Here is a 13,490-nt window from a genome sequence, read left to right as displayed (position 1 = left end):
TATTTTTCAGCTCCTCCTTTTTAGTTATTTATTTATTGGAACACATTTAATCATTTATCTATTGCCTATTTCCCCCATGCAACTTTTCCAACAATCCTCCTTATGCTCATATGACTTTTTAACTTCACACAACAGTGTGTCTCTTTCTCCCTTATGATTAGTGCCAAATTATAGCTTTTTATAGGAAACTATTAGAAAAAAAGTTTAACCAACCAATAAGTCAGTTTGTGATTGTTAAAAGTTTTCTAACCTTTGCTTTGTGCAGCACTGCATCAACCACGTGAATAGTAGGATTAAGTAGAGATCCTACTGAGATGACATGAGAGATAAAAAAGACATCCTGAGAGTGCTCCTTGTGTTGTATGAAGGTTGCAGCAGGGTTGCGTGGTGGTTCCTCCTCCTCGGGGAGGTGAGAGCTGTCCGGTGCTGAGAGGGGAAGATGAGCTCAGCGCGCGCCGGGAGGCAGGTAACGTCAGCAGTCGGCCGGAGCAAAGAAAAGACTGTACATACACACCCACCAAGTGTGTGTGTGTGTATGTGTGTGTGTTTCGCCGCTTAATCGCTGATACACACCGACACACATTAATAATGGGCAGCTAATCAGCCCCGCGTGAGTCAGCGCACCGCCTTTATTCCCGATCTACCTCGGTTGCATGATCCCGTGCGCTCCGCTTGGCTTGAAATGGGATGATATGGGATTTTTCATGTCGACGAAGATCGGAGGGATTCTTGCGTTTGCCTTGGGTAAGACATCTCACGCTCCTCCGTGGTTTCCTTTAAGGCTGCAGACTACTCGGGATGGTTTTGTCAGCCTTGTATGGTGTTATCTACCTGCATCAGAGATGTTACAGCTATGATTGTTGTCATCTTTATATATCTCCATCACTGTTTCATCATGGTTATTAGTGATGTTGCATGGATAAGAGACCTGTACTGTGGCCACAGCTTGGAGTACACCCATCGACGAGAGATACTGGGTGTTACAGTAAGGGGATGGAGTGCAAGCTTGACATGCAATATTTAAAAATAAAAAATTAGATCCTTTTCTTATTTGAGTTCTCTTACAGAACAAGTTTTACAATTTGAATTGCAAACAGCTAAACAGAGCCTGTGTAGAAAGATATATCTGTGAGGGCTGCAGTGGTCAGGAGCACTAGTGGTAACATCTGCTTCACAGCTTTCCACCCACTGACATCTGTATTAAGTGAAGTTCAGATAGCAGGACTGCAAAATCTCTACATTGCATTGCTGATTACACAAGTTTAGGAAATGACAGACCAAATCAGACACTGAATGGGATTATTGTGCAGAAGTTGCATGAGCATAAGCAGTGTTTAAAGCTCAGAGTGTGGAGATATAGAGGAAGAGGAATCAGACTGAATCTACCAAATGGCCTGTAGTCCTAAACAGGACTGATGCACCTTTTATAAAACTGAAAAACCACAAAGGAATCTGATAACTTTGTATTTATCAGGGATGTTGCTACTGCTTTATCTTTCAAACTTGTTCATTTGAAAGAAACAGTTTCAGGCCAAACATCACACACTGGTAAAGCTTGGTAAAATTAAGCACCTCACCTGTGTCTTTTTTTTTTTTTGTTTGTTCAGTATTCCTGTCCTTCACTGTGTCAGGAGACTCAGATGCAGATGTGAAGTGTGAGAACATTTATAAGGACTTTTCTGATTGTGTCCTGGAGCTGGGAGAAAGCATGGACAACTATCAGGAGAACGTGACCAGCGAGAGGGGAGTTGCGGCTGTGTGCAGGTGATAATACCTTTATCAGTAAGAGAAAGTATGCATGCGGCAGCCATTTGTTGTGAGCACTGGACATATGCGTTAATACCAACATATTTTTTTATGAGCTTGATTTTATTGGAAATCAGAAAAAGACTGCAGATTAGTTCACTTTCGACCACAGAGGGCAAAGAGAAACTTCAAACCTCCATTGATCTACAGACACTGTGCATAAGGTCATATTGTATTTGTATGAAATCATGCATGATTGAGTAGAATAATACAGACATGTAAAGTATGACATATGCATCATGACAAAATACTGAAGAGGAAAAGAGCCGCTGCCACAATCTCAGAGGGAGAATACAGAAATGAATGGTGCTGAGACACTGAGCCATTGTACTAAATAATTTATGACTTTGCTGCAGCAGTAATGAAATTCCGGGGACGTTTTTTTGTCATTGTTACTGCACGTACTCTACAACCCCAACACAGTGTATTGAAGACAAAGATTTACACATAAGCCTTCTGTTGAAAATTGCCCACTTGCAATATCATCTGTGATATTGTTTCACTCTCTGATTCAGTTGCCATGGTAATTAAAGCTCAGTTTGACTTAGTTGAAGCCACCGTAGCCATCTGAGTGATAGATTATTGGCAAGCAAATTAATCCGCAACAGCCAGTATGTGCACACGTCTGCATGCTGTAGCAGGGGATGAAATTCTGAGGGAAAATGGCAGACGCATGTGTTGATCTGATGATCCTTTGTTTGCCACAGCCACTGGGAAGCTTTCCACACATGTGCCCTCACAGCGCTGTCCGACTGTCAGGAGGAAGTCAGCTCCATCTGGGAGACGCTGAGGCAGGACTCCAGGAAGATGCGCTTCCAGGGAAGTCTGTTCGACCTGTGCAGCCCCAGCTCCTCTCCCAGCATAGGTTCACCTCTTGCTGCACTTACCCTGCCACTGATAGGCATGCTGATCACGACTGGGCCCTGTTGGTCCTCAGTATAGGTGGGGACTGAAGGGGAGTGGGGGCGGCGGTGAGGAGATGGGAAGGGTGAGGAGGGCCTAAAATTCCCTCCTGAGCACAGCTGAAACCTAAAGCCACGGATTTAAGAGGGACAAATATTTTAATAAGGATTATTTTGACACAGAGCCACGGATGTCTGTGGCAAGTCAATCAATATTTGCTGTGATGAATAATATTTGAAATCCCCTCAAATATTTCAGCTTGATCTTCCCTTATGTCTAAAAGCTGGCACAGTTGTTGAGAAAAATTATATTCATGCCAATTTATCAGTCCAGGCAGGCTAAAGCAAACAATCATGTACTCACATGTATTTTAGGGATTTCAGATACAATCTGAACAGAGTCTGATCAGCACAATCTACAGTCAGACAGACACCTGTGGCTCTTGTTGCCCAAGATGCCCAATATATAAATATATAAGGGGTGGACACAATATCATGAAACCAGTAAAACCTGATACAATCCAAGACATCCGCCCTGCAATAAATACTACATTTGTGAAGATTATCATGGTCTGTTTTTGTGGATTCAACCCTGAGGTGATTTTTAAAGCAGTATTTGTGGAGGTGTTGTACTAGTTTCATATTTAAGACAGTAAGGTGTTCCTGGTATTGTGTCCACTCCCTGTACTATGTATTGTATGGTTTTATCACAATTGTTAAAGAAATGGTTCAACATTTTGGGAGTTAGACAAGAAGATTGACACCACTCTCCTCCATATTAAGCATACAGACATGAGAGCAGTGTCGACATCTAACTCTTGGCAAAGAAAGCGAATAAGTGCGTCTCTCAAAATGTCAAACTATTCCTTTAATTAAGAGCTACAGTGTATTTTAGCACCAAACAAATTTAAATCTCTAGTTTATATCAATACAGCCAAGCCATAATGATGTAATTAGCTAACACGTTACAAGAAACCTTTTAAAGATGCACTTAACAGCAATATCTTAGCAAATCTGAGTCATTGGAAACAATTTTGTTTAATTTGAGTTATTAGGAGTCACTTATTTTAATGTGTTCAAAGGACAAACATAAAGTTCAAACCAGAAATTAATCTGAGAGAATTAACTGCACCAAAGGTAGAACCTAACCAATGTTCACATGTACAAAAAGGTGAAAAGGCCCATTGTTTCAAAGTGTAGTAAATGTTTGTGTAAGTGACAATCAAGCCACTTGTATAAAGCTTTTGACCCCTCTTCCCCCTCAACACTTCAGCCCTGTGGGGCTGATGTTGCACGGCTGCTACAAAGACACCAAAAAGAGACATCCGACATGCCATCACACGTTCACTTTTCCAGCTCCTCTCTCGCTCTCTCAGAGCCTCGCCCCATGCTTTGGTTAACTCTTACTCTTAAACCTCTGACCTGTTGATGTTTGTGTAAAAGAAAATCTCAAGTGTGACTGTTCATTATTTTTTCACAAATGTCTGTTACATCACCTGCAGTTAACAGGCACGAGCATTTATTAGTTCAACTCCAACAATTAGTCTTAAATTAAGTCCAATAATATGCAATAGAAAAAGTAATAGCTGCTGTGTAATGAAACAGCATTTTTTTTTGAAAATACAACTGCTATTGCATCAATAATACTTCAGTTAAAGATCTATCTATTAATGCATTGCATAATTATGATGCTTATAGTACCTATTTCATGCATTTAGTTGGTTTAATTTGGAGAAACAGACTTGATTTTACACAAAAATCACATTGAGCAGAGAGAAGAATGAGCATATATTCATGTACATCAGTTCATGAGTGCTACAGTTATCATGGTATCATCCCAACTCATTTGACATATTTAGCCAATAAACCATGTGAGATATCACTAATTGTAATAGTATTTTAAGTAATTAGGTTAAATTTCCCTCAAGACTTTGTCAGTTACTGCGACAGTCAAATAAAATTCAGAACAAATTAAGAATTAAAAAGCAAGAGTCAATCAGATTTTTTGTATATTTTGTTTCCCCAAAACTGTCAACATTTGCATATCTCCTTTAACACTGACAATCCTGACAGGCATCATCAAAACGTCGGCGACTCCTGACTGTGGTCGTGAATATTTTCCATCATCTCTTTTATCACAGATGCATGATAATTTTTGTGACAGTGCTTCAGAGAAAAATGGCCAGTCTGTTGATTTTACCTTACACAAAGTGTACAGTGGTATTGATCTGTGCATGAAGTTATCGGCTATTTCTCCCGGTGTATCAGCATCCTTTCTTATGCAGATTCATTACCTTCCCGCCCTCACCCGCCTTACCTCCATCAGCATGTTTGTTGTAGTTGTTTCTAATTATTTCATGTTTCTCATGTGGTAGCATAACGTCATCCATCGTGTGTCTGGTGGTGAGAATACAAAACGTCCTCAAAGCATGAGCAATATGTATGATCACTTTAGAGAGGACTCTTATCCCTTCATATGCTGTTGAAGAAAGCATGAAAATGATTGTGTTATCATGAGCATTATACCATAAGAAATGAACCCTAACGACAGTTTCAACATGGAAAGAACTTCTGAATGTAAAAACAAGTTCAGTATCCATGTGGTTTTTTTCAGTTTACTGATAGAAAAGCACACTATTTACAAGACTGTATAAAGCAATATATGGCAAAGTATTGTGTTTGTAATAATAAAGCACCATGTTTAAAATGTACAGCTCTTGTGTTCATCACCTTTAGCAAACTAATGGAAAGCACAGATCTAGAAAGTGAAAGCAGAAGTGGTGGAACAGTGGAGCGTTTAATCAATGACCCAGAAATGGTTCAGAGAAAGCAGCGAGTCCACTGCTGTACGACTCATTTACAACCGAGTTTCTGTTTTTAGTCTTCCCTCAAGAAAAGTCTTGGTAATGAGGATCGCAACTAGTGTTTTTCCAACTCGTTAGTGCTCTCCCATCTGCTTCTTTCCACCTGGACACTTCCAGCAGAGGCAGCAATGGGAGAAAATGAGGGATCAAGGCCCAGGGTGGAAAACCTTCAGAGAACCAAAGACACGCTTGTGCTGTGGCACTCATTAGAAGACCTATCTTTAACATCTGAAGCATAATGGCCAATTATTTTTTCACCTACAGTTTCCTGACAAAGATTTATTTCAATCAATATGCACTGGTGGTGTTTTATTAAACAGCATTTGCATGACAGTCCTTAAATTGTACAATAAGTCCTTCAACATCTACATTTAAAAAAGAAAAAAAAAAAGTGGAAAAAAAAAACATACACCCCATCTGTGATGTTTCAGCACTGGAAACAGGTCCGAGAATTTAATCACATGAATAGGTCCATCTCTCCATTTTTATTTAAATCCATTATAAAAAAAACAAAGTTATGTTAAGGAATATAAAGGTGACATTGCATGTGAAAACTTGCAGAGCAGCCATTGCTAGAAATACTCAAATATTAGCTTACCCTGCCTCAGAAAGAGTAGTCATGAGTTTGAACATAAGTTAAAGGAATAGTTCAACGCTTGTTTACTTCCTTACTGAGGGTTAGATAGGAAAGTTGATACCACTGTCAAGTCTGTACAGTAAATATGAAACTAAAGTCAGCAGTCAGTTAGCTTAGCTTAGCATAAAGACTGGAAACAGAGAGAGAAAAAGCTTGCCTGGCTCTGTTCAAAGACAACAAAATCCACCCACCAGCACCTCTAAAGATCACTGAATAACACGTTATATGCTGTTTATTTTGGTGGAGCGCAGTGACCTCCAAGAGTCTTCAGCGTCAGCAGGAGACCAACACAACTTACTGATTTTACACTTTGTTAACACAAAAAAACAAATAAGATATAACATGGTAATTAGTGAGCTTTAGAGGTGCTACCTACTTGGTTTTACCTGCTAAGCTAAGCTAACCAGCTATATTTAATAGACAGACATAAAGTCGAGCTTCTCTTCTAACTCCTGTCAGGACAGCGAATAAGTTTATCCCCTAATGTGTCAAACTATTCCTTTAAATCCCTTGCAGCAGAATGATGTACATTTTAGAAACTGAATTTCGAAACACATCACATATCTACTATCAAAGCTGCAAAGGTTTCATCTGACAGTCACTGCACAGAATGTGAAGATGAGTAACTGTAATAATAATAAGAAGTTGTTATTTTAGACAAGATTTTAAAAGCCATCACGAAATAGGGAGGCTAAAATTGTTCCAGAAAGCATTGGCGTTGCACGTTGGTGATAGTTTTTTCGGGAACACAGACACAGCCTGCTGTCAGAACACAGCTGGTGTCTGACAAACGGTCCCCTAAGTGGCCACCTTGTCTGCATAATACATCATGACACAAAGAGATGGAAACAAACAGCCCTAGTGGTGCAAAATGCTGTACAAGCTTGACAGGGAAGGCGTTTAACGAGCTCTTATTAGACTGAATATACAAACATTATCAAGAAATGTAAAAATAAGCCTGATTTTACTTTGACTTACGTCTGTTTGATTATGTATGATATCAGAAAACTATAATATACCTGTTGGAAAACTGAGCTCATAATTCAACATTTCACTCTTAGATGCAGCTATGAGAAAAATGATTAAAAGCTTCACTCGGTAAATCTGCACGTTGGCATCTCTAAATTGCAGTGAGGTGTAAGTGGAAGATTTTAATTTTAAAACCAAAGTATCCTTTACATAACATAGCAACCATGATGTTTGTTTGCCAACGTGGCCACCTTGTAATTATACCAATGCAAAGAGAGAGCAACACTGTCTGTTGTTGACATTTGCTCTCCCATATTTGCTCTGAAGATTTCCTATGGGTGTAAAAAGAGAACAAATATCATCAATCTTAAAATGTCTTTAGATGAGGCAATAGGATGTTCATGCTAATGTACTGAATATTAACACTCACAAAATAAGAATTACTAACAAAAAGCTATAGTCATCCGGTTGAGAGAAGGGTGTAAACTGACGTCTCTTTTGATAAGCCTTAAAATCTGTATCTTAATATGCTACACAGTTAATACTGTCCAACATTTAATGGACAGTTATGAATAAATAGGTCAGTTCATCTGGTGAATCACTTGACGTTCAATCCAATATATATATATATATATATATATATATATATATATATATATGTATATATATATATATATATATATATATATATATATATATGCTGATGGTGGTTCATGTTCCATTTCTTTTGCCAGCAGCGAAAAACCTTCTCTGAGCAAGTTCCTCGAGGGTTAAGCGTCCACCAATTTTCAGCGTGGCGTCAACAAAAATTCAAAGGTTAGATTTGGGTCCACTATTGACTGGAATAGCCCTGAGCTCAGTCCGCATGCACAGGTACTCTCCAATTACAGCCATCAATGCCATGCAGGCCACATTGACGAGCCACCAGGACAGGGCACCTGGAAGATGAGCATTATAGATCCAGCAGCCAATCATGTGGAAGAAGTGCACAGTGACTGTGAAGTCCAGGCACTGTTTCCCTCGACGGACGAAGAACCACAGACCAAGTGCGCTGCAGGAAGAACGAGACATAAAAACTATGTTATCAACAACGCTGTCCTCTGCTTTCAGATAAGATTCCTGTAGATACAAAGATCCACCTTCAGAGTTGTTAAAGTTCAGGTCTTGCTACACACCAGATCTATAGAAATTAAAATAAATGACTACAATATTTTTTACTTAATCTAAATTAAGACCTTTTACAACAGTGTTTAGTTCTACTGGTGGAAATCCTTCACTTGTGCAGGAGTGAATAAATACTTAACACCCTTTAATAAGGGTTGTCTCATAAGATACTTAAACAAACAGCATCTCTTTGATGTGCAGAGAAAAGACTGAAGACGTCTCTTACCAGGTAAGTGAATTCAATATGAACGCCATCATTGAGAGCCTGCCCTGTATTGTTGCAAAACCAAGAGCCTGCCAAAGCACAGCAAAGATTTGAATACCATTTCAGGAGCACACAAATTTGGCACAAAAAAAACAGGTTACACAGACAAAATGGATCCCATAACTTACTTCATAGCTAAAGATCTGGTCCAGTGACCGACTAGTTTGCACCAGACTGTCCACTCCTGCCAACCACAGGCCCAGGAAGCTGTAGTAGATGCACTGCATCAGCACAATCTGACTCACAATGAGGACTGGGTCCCAAATGTAGCTACGGAAGTTACCGGTCATCGTGGACTGATATTACACGTAGAGGCCCAAAGGATGTTACCAGCTGGCCCATTCAGAGTGTGAGCTCAAAAAATCTGAAACAAAAATACAGACAAAAGACAGTTAAGTTTAATAAAAAGCATTATCACATTTCATTTCTTGGGTTTAAAACCTTCATGCACCAGATTTATTACACAGAAATAGGACAAAAAACATCAGATTACAGCAGTTTTTTTGAAACTATTAAGCCTACTGCATTGCTGTAAAGTAATTTATCAACAGTCATTTTCTCATCTTCACAGATGGAGCAAGGATACTTCGAAAGGGGCGCTAACCTCTGTTAGCTTGTAATGATTGCTTGACACTTAAAATTATGAAGGTATTTTGTTCTTGAAGCATTTGGTGAGTGAAAGGCATGTGATTAGTTTAGCAGTGCAGACAGTCATTTTTTACCCCCACCCCCGGAGTCAATTACTAGTCATTATCAACAGGCCAGGAATGTAATCAATACATTGAAATCAAGGGTAGAGCTTTGCAATGTTCTCTTAAGAAAAGGATAAAGACAGACAGACTAACCATCTGGATTAAAAAAAGAAAAAAAATCAGTCAGCCACAAAATAAAGAAGATTTTTAAATAAAAATCTTTCTCATGATTCAGCAGGTGAAATATTTTTTCATCCAGATGGCTAGAAGAGTATTTGGGGATTGTGGAAATACCTTCAGAATAGGGCTGGGCAGTATATCAATATTATATTGATATCATGATATGAGACTAGATATCGTCTTAGATTTTGGTTATTGTACTATCGTGATAGACCATTCTAGCTGTTCTATTATTTGTCTTGTTTGATTGATTTATTTATTTATTGACTGGGACAGGGTGCAGTTTGAAACATTGAAGATGCACTGCACCAGAGTTAGCTTGAAGCTAGTTTGCATCTGTAGTCCCCAACAAAAAACATACAACAGCACAACAACAAACAGTACAAAGCAAAAAAACAAAAACAAAAAAAAAAAAAAAACACACACACACACAGAACACACCATACAAAATACAAAATACAAAACTACACACAGCACATCACATACACCCACAATGCCAATTAGAACTTGTCAAATTTAAATCAAGACCATAGATGGAGTTTAGACTCAATGGTTACACAGCTGATTGGTCTTTAGTGGATTTTTTTAATTTGGCCTTGAATGTATTGATTGAACTACAGTTCTTCATATCATCAGGTAGGGCGTTCCACTGAGTTGTGGCTTTCACAGAGAAAGCTGATTGCCCATATGCAGTGCGACGAAATGGTACAATCTTGTATAGAGGATATTCTGGAGGATCTAATAGAACTTACTGAGCGAGTGGACACAAAGTCACATAGTGGAGGAGGGGCCAAATCATTTAAAATTTTATAAACTAGGCACAAATTTGAGAATTATCTAAAATCCTCAAAGCTCAGTAAATTGTATTTCTCCAGTACCCTACAGTGATGGAAATGCATTGGCTTTTTGTCCAGAGTTTTTAGAGTTTGTTTATATAAGGACTCAAGAGGTCTTATGGCGGTTTCTCTAGCCTGCCCCCAACATGTGATGCAATAAGACATATGGGAAAGAATCATAGCATGCATAAATATCTTGGCTGTGTCCAAAGAGAGACAGTTTCTAATATGTCTAAAATTTGCTAAGTTGTACTTTATGGTTTTAACCATTTTTTTTAACATGTTTCTTTAAGTTCAAATTTGGATCCAGTGTCACACCAAGATATTTAAAATCAGTAACTATGTCAATTTTTTCACCCTTGATGATATCGGTGTTAGGAGGTTGTACCATAGTCTTAGAGAAAAACATACCCTTTGTCTTGTTTACATTTAGACTCAGACATGATTGATCAAGCCAATGTGTGATCATCTCCAATGCAATTGTTAGCTTTGCAGCAGCTAACTCAGCTGTTTTTGCATGTGTATACACAACGGTGTCATCTGCATACATTTGTAGCTCTGCAACATGACACTGTTGAGGGAGATCGTTAATATATAGGCTAAATAATAATAAATAACACTGACCCTTGTGGAACCCCAATTGTGCACTTCATGGCACTGGACAGTGTGTCACCAACTTTAACACATTGTCTCCTATTAGATAAATATGAAGACATCCATGCCAATGCTCTAGAAGTTAAATTTAGAGAGTTTCGATATTAAAAGATCATGATTGACTGTGTCGAATGCTTTAAGCAGATCTAAAAACACAGCACCAACTACTCCTCCTTTGTAAAGTCTTGATTTAATTTGCTCTATTAAGTGCAAGGTAGCTGTTTCAGTGGAATAAAGCCAAATTGCGTACAATGTAGACCAAAATTGCTTATATTAAGAAATGTTGTCAGTTGTTTAATGACAACTTTCTCAGCAACCTTGGAGAGTACTGGCAGTATACTTATTGGTCTGTAGTTACTGGCTTCAATGCGGTCTCCAGATTTAAAAATAGGTGTGAAAATGGCACATTTCCAGTCATCAGGAAAGGAGCTGTGTTTAAAAGACAAGTTAATTAAATGAGCAATAGGGAGAGTTAAAATATTTTTGTGTGATTTGACAAACATGGTTTCAAATTGGAAAGCATCTCTTACAGCTGATGATTTTGTTTACTTGTAACTCATTAGTTTCTACCAGCTCGAAAACCTGGCGTGTAGCATCCATAGGAACAATATCCAGTTTCCTTTTCATAATTTTTTTTCCTAACTCATTTACAGACTCAAGGAAAAATTATTTAAGACAGAAGCAACAGTAAGATGATCTTCAATTAACTTTCACTGGACTTTGAGTTTAAAATTTTGGGTCCCTCCTTGTGAGATTATCAATGTTTTTCCAGATCAATTTACAGTTGCCTTTTGCCTCATTCAAAATATTGAGATAAAAATGAGATTTTGCTTCTCTTAGCTCTTGGATAACTTTGTTCCTTAAACCTTTATAAATCAGCAAGTCAGTGTCTCTTCTAGTTTTAATTGCCTTCCTTAGTGCAGCATCTCTAGATTTCCACATTTTTTCATTAAACCACAGTAAATTGTTTTTATTTTTAGATTTTATCTGTATCCTCACATTAAATCTTTCCCTCACAGAGTTGATTCTGTGAGTAAAAGTATCACAGCCATAGTCCAGATCATCAGAGGACAGTACATCATCCCATCCATCAAGCTGTTAATTTCATTGGTAAATTCTTCTTGCTTAGCTCTGGGTATGCATTGAAGGATCATTGTCTTAGTTGCTGTAGTCTTAAATCTACTTTTAGTCAGTTTTCTTGCACATAGGGTTAGGGTATGATCTGATAAGCCAGTGATTAAATTATAACTTTTAGTTATTCTTTCTGGTTTGTTGGTAAATATCAGATCAATTTGTGTACTGGAGCATTTTGCAATCCTAGTTAGGCCTTTTACTAGTTGTTCTAGTTGGAATTTCTCTGTGATCATTTTTCCTCTTAGTTTTATCCTCCCAGTTCACATTAAAATCACCCATAAGTAATAATTCTTTGTTGAGATTGCACTCTTTCAAGACTTCTGTGAGTTGATCATAGAAAGTGTCATCTGCAGACCGTCTGTTACCGACTTAGTCATTATATCCACATTGCTGATGATTATTAATCAAACCTCTCATTGTGTAAATATTTTGTGAAAGTACCAATAGTCATCCCTACAATATTTTCACAATTTCAATATTGTTTAAACATAATCGGTTAATGATCTTTTAGGCTGAATTCATGGTGGTAACAGATACATGGGAGGCACAAACTGGGCTGGGAGTGCTGTAATGTTAGATAAATATTGAGCCAGTTCAGTACCAGTGGATGACACGACGTCATAGAGAAGGAAAGTGTCCTAAATGTGGAGTGAGTCTTACCCTGATGTAACTATCTCTGACTGTGTTACATAGGATTACTTCATATTTAACGTCAGGAGCAGGCTAATAACCGCAGCTAGTTAACTGCCCACCAACACACACTCAACTATTAACGTTAAGCGGCAACACGGTGTTAACGCTGTTTCGTGGTTGGCTAAATAACACAAAGCCCGTTATGACATTCAGTCAAAATACTAATAAAAGCCAAGGCAGCTCAGACATTTAACCTAACTAACCGACTGGCAGTAACTATGAGGTCTCTTCTACCGACTAACGGCACATCAACACGGAGGATTAGCGACTAGTTACATCATGTTAGCTATAACATGGCGGGTTTCTTTACGAGCAGCAGTTTCAGAAACTCAGAAACACAGATACAGACCTGAACCATAAAGAATGAGCCGTTTCAACGATAATTCCGTCGGTTGCTTACTGTGTTTACAACTCCGCTAAACCGGGCCTTGTGATGGACTGGCCAAACCTTGGTTGAAAACACGGAAGTCATTGTGGTGAACCCAGAAGTAAAACTTACCAGCTAAAGAATTATTTTCAGTGTTAAATACATGAGAAATGCTGCTGAATTAGTTCTCTGCAGCACAACTGATGGAGAAAATGTCTAACACGCTATTGAATAATGTCTATATTCTCGGAGTCCACGTTGCATTTGATTTTATTCTAATTCTGAACTAAATATGCTGTTTTTTTTCTTACTACGCAAGAGGGACAT

General features: G+C 38.3%; 2 protein-coding genes across 2 annotated transcripts; one reads left to right on the top strand and one right to left on the bottom strand.

Annotated features, from left to right (window-relative positions):
* The first annotated feature begins 472 nt into the window (after positions 1–472).
* LOC122981124 (neuritin-like) lies at positions 473–6,520 on the top strand. The gene is made up of 3 exons (XM_044349676.1): positions 473–744; positions 1,608–1,764; positions 2,514–6,520. Exons 1-3 carry the CDS (start codon positions 654–656, stop codon positions 2,746–2,748), a joined length of 483 nt encoding a protein of 160 aa, XP_044205611.1. The 5' UTR covers positions 473–653; the 3' UTR covers positions 2,749–6,520.
* On the bottom strand, positions 5,867–13,285 carry sys1 (SYS1 golgi trafficking protein). Its single transcript, XM_044349677.1, has 4 exons — positions 13,146–13,285; positions 8,736–8,971; positions 8,569–8,636; positions 5,867–8,229 (listed from the first exon to the last, which is right to left on the bottom strand). Exons 2-4 carry the CDS (start codon positions 8,895–8,897, stop codon positions 7,989–7,991), a joined length of 471 nt encoding a protein of 156 aa, XP_044205612.1. The 5' UTR covers positions 8,898–8,971; positions 13,146–13,285; the 3' UTR covers positions 5,867–7,988.
* Between the last annotated feature and the right edge of the window lie 205 nt (positions 13,286–13,490).

The sequence above is a fragment of the Thunnus albacares genome, chromosome 4 (assembly GCF_914725855.1).
Source record: "Thunnus albacares chromosome 4, fThuAlb1.1, whole genome shotgun sequence".
NCBI lineage: Eukaryota > Metazoa > Chordata > Actinopteri > Scombriformes > Scombridae > Thunnus > Thunnus albacares.
Note: the sequence above shows the minus strand (reverse complement) of the source record. Positions and strands in the feature narration are given on the sequence as shown.

Coding starts and splice junctions, on each gene's coding strand:
- sys1 (XM_044349677.1), bottom strand. CDS start 8,897: ATGACCGGTAACTTCCGTAGCTACATTTGGGACCCAGTCCTCATTGTG. Junction 8,637..8,735: donor ACCAGATCTTTAGCTATGAA/GTAAGTTATGGG, acceptor GTGCTTTGGCAG/GCTCTTGGTTTTGCAACAAT. Junction 8,230..8,568: donor ATATTGAATTCACTTACCTG/GTAAGAGACGTC, acceptor TTCTTCCTGCAG/CGCACTTGGTCTGTGGTTCT.
- LOC122981124 (XM_044349676.1), top strand. CDS start 654: ATGATCCCGTGCGCTCCGCTTGGCTTGAAATGGGATGATATGGGATTT. Junction 745..1,607: donor GATTCTTGCGTTTGCCTTGG/GTAAGACATCTC, acceptor TTGTTTGTTCAG/TATTCCTGTCCTTCACTGTG. Junction 1,765..2,513: donor GGAGTTGCGGCTGTGTGCAG/GTGATAATACCT, acceptor TGTTTGCCACAG/CCACTGGGAAGCTTTCCACA.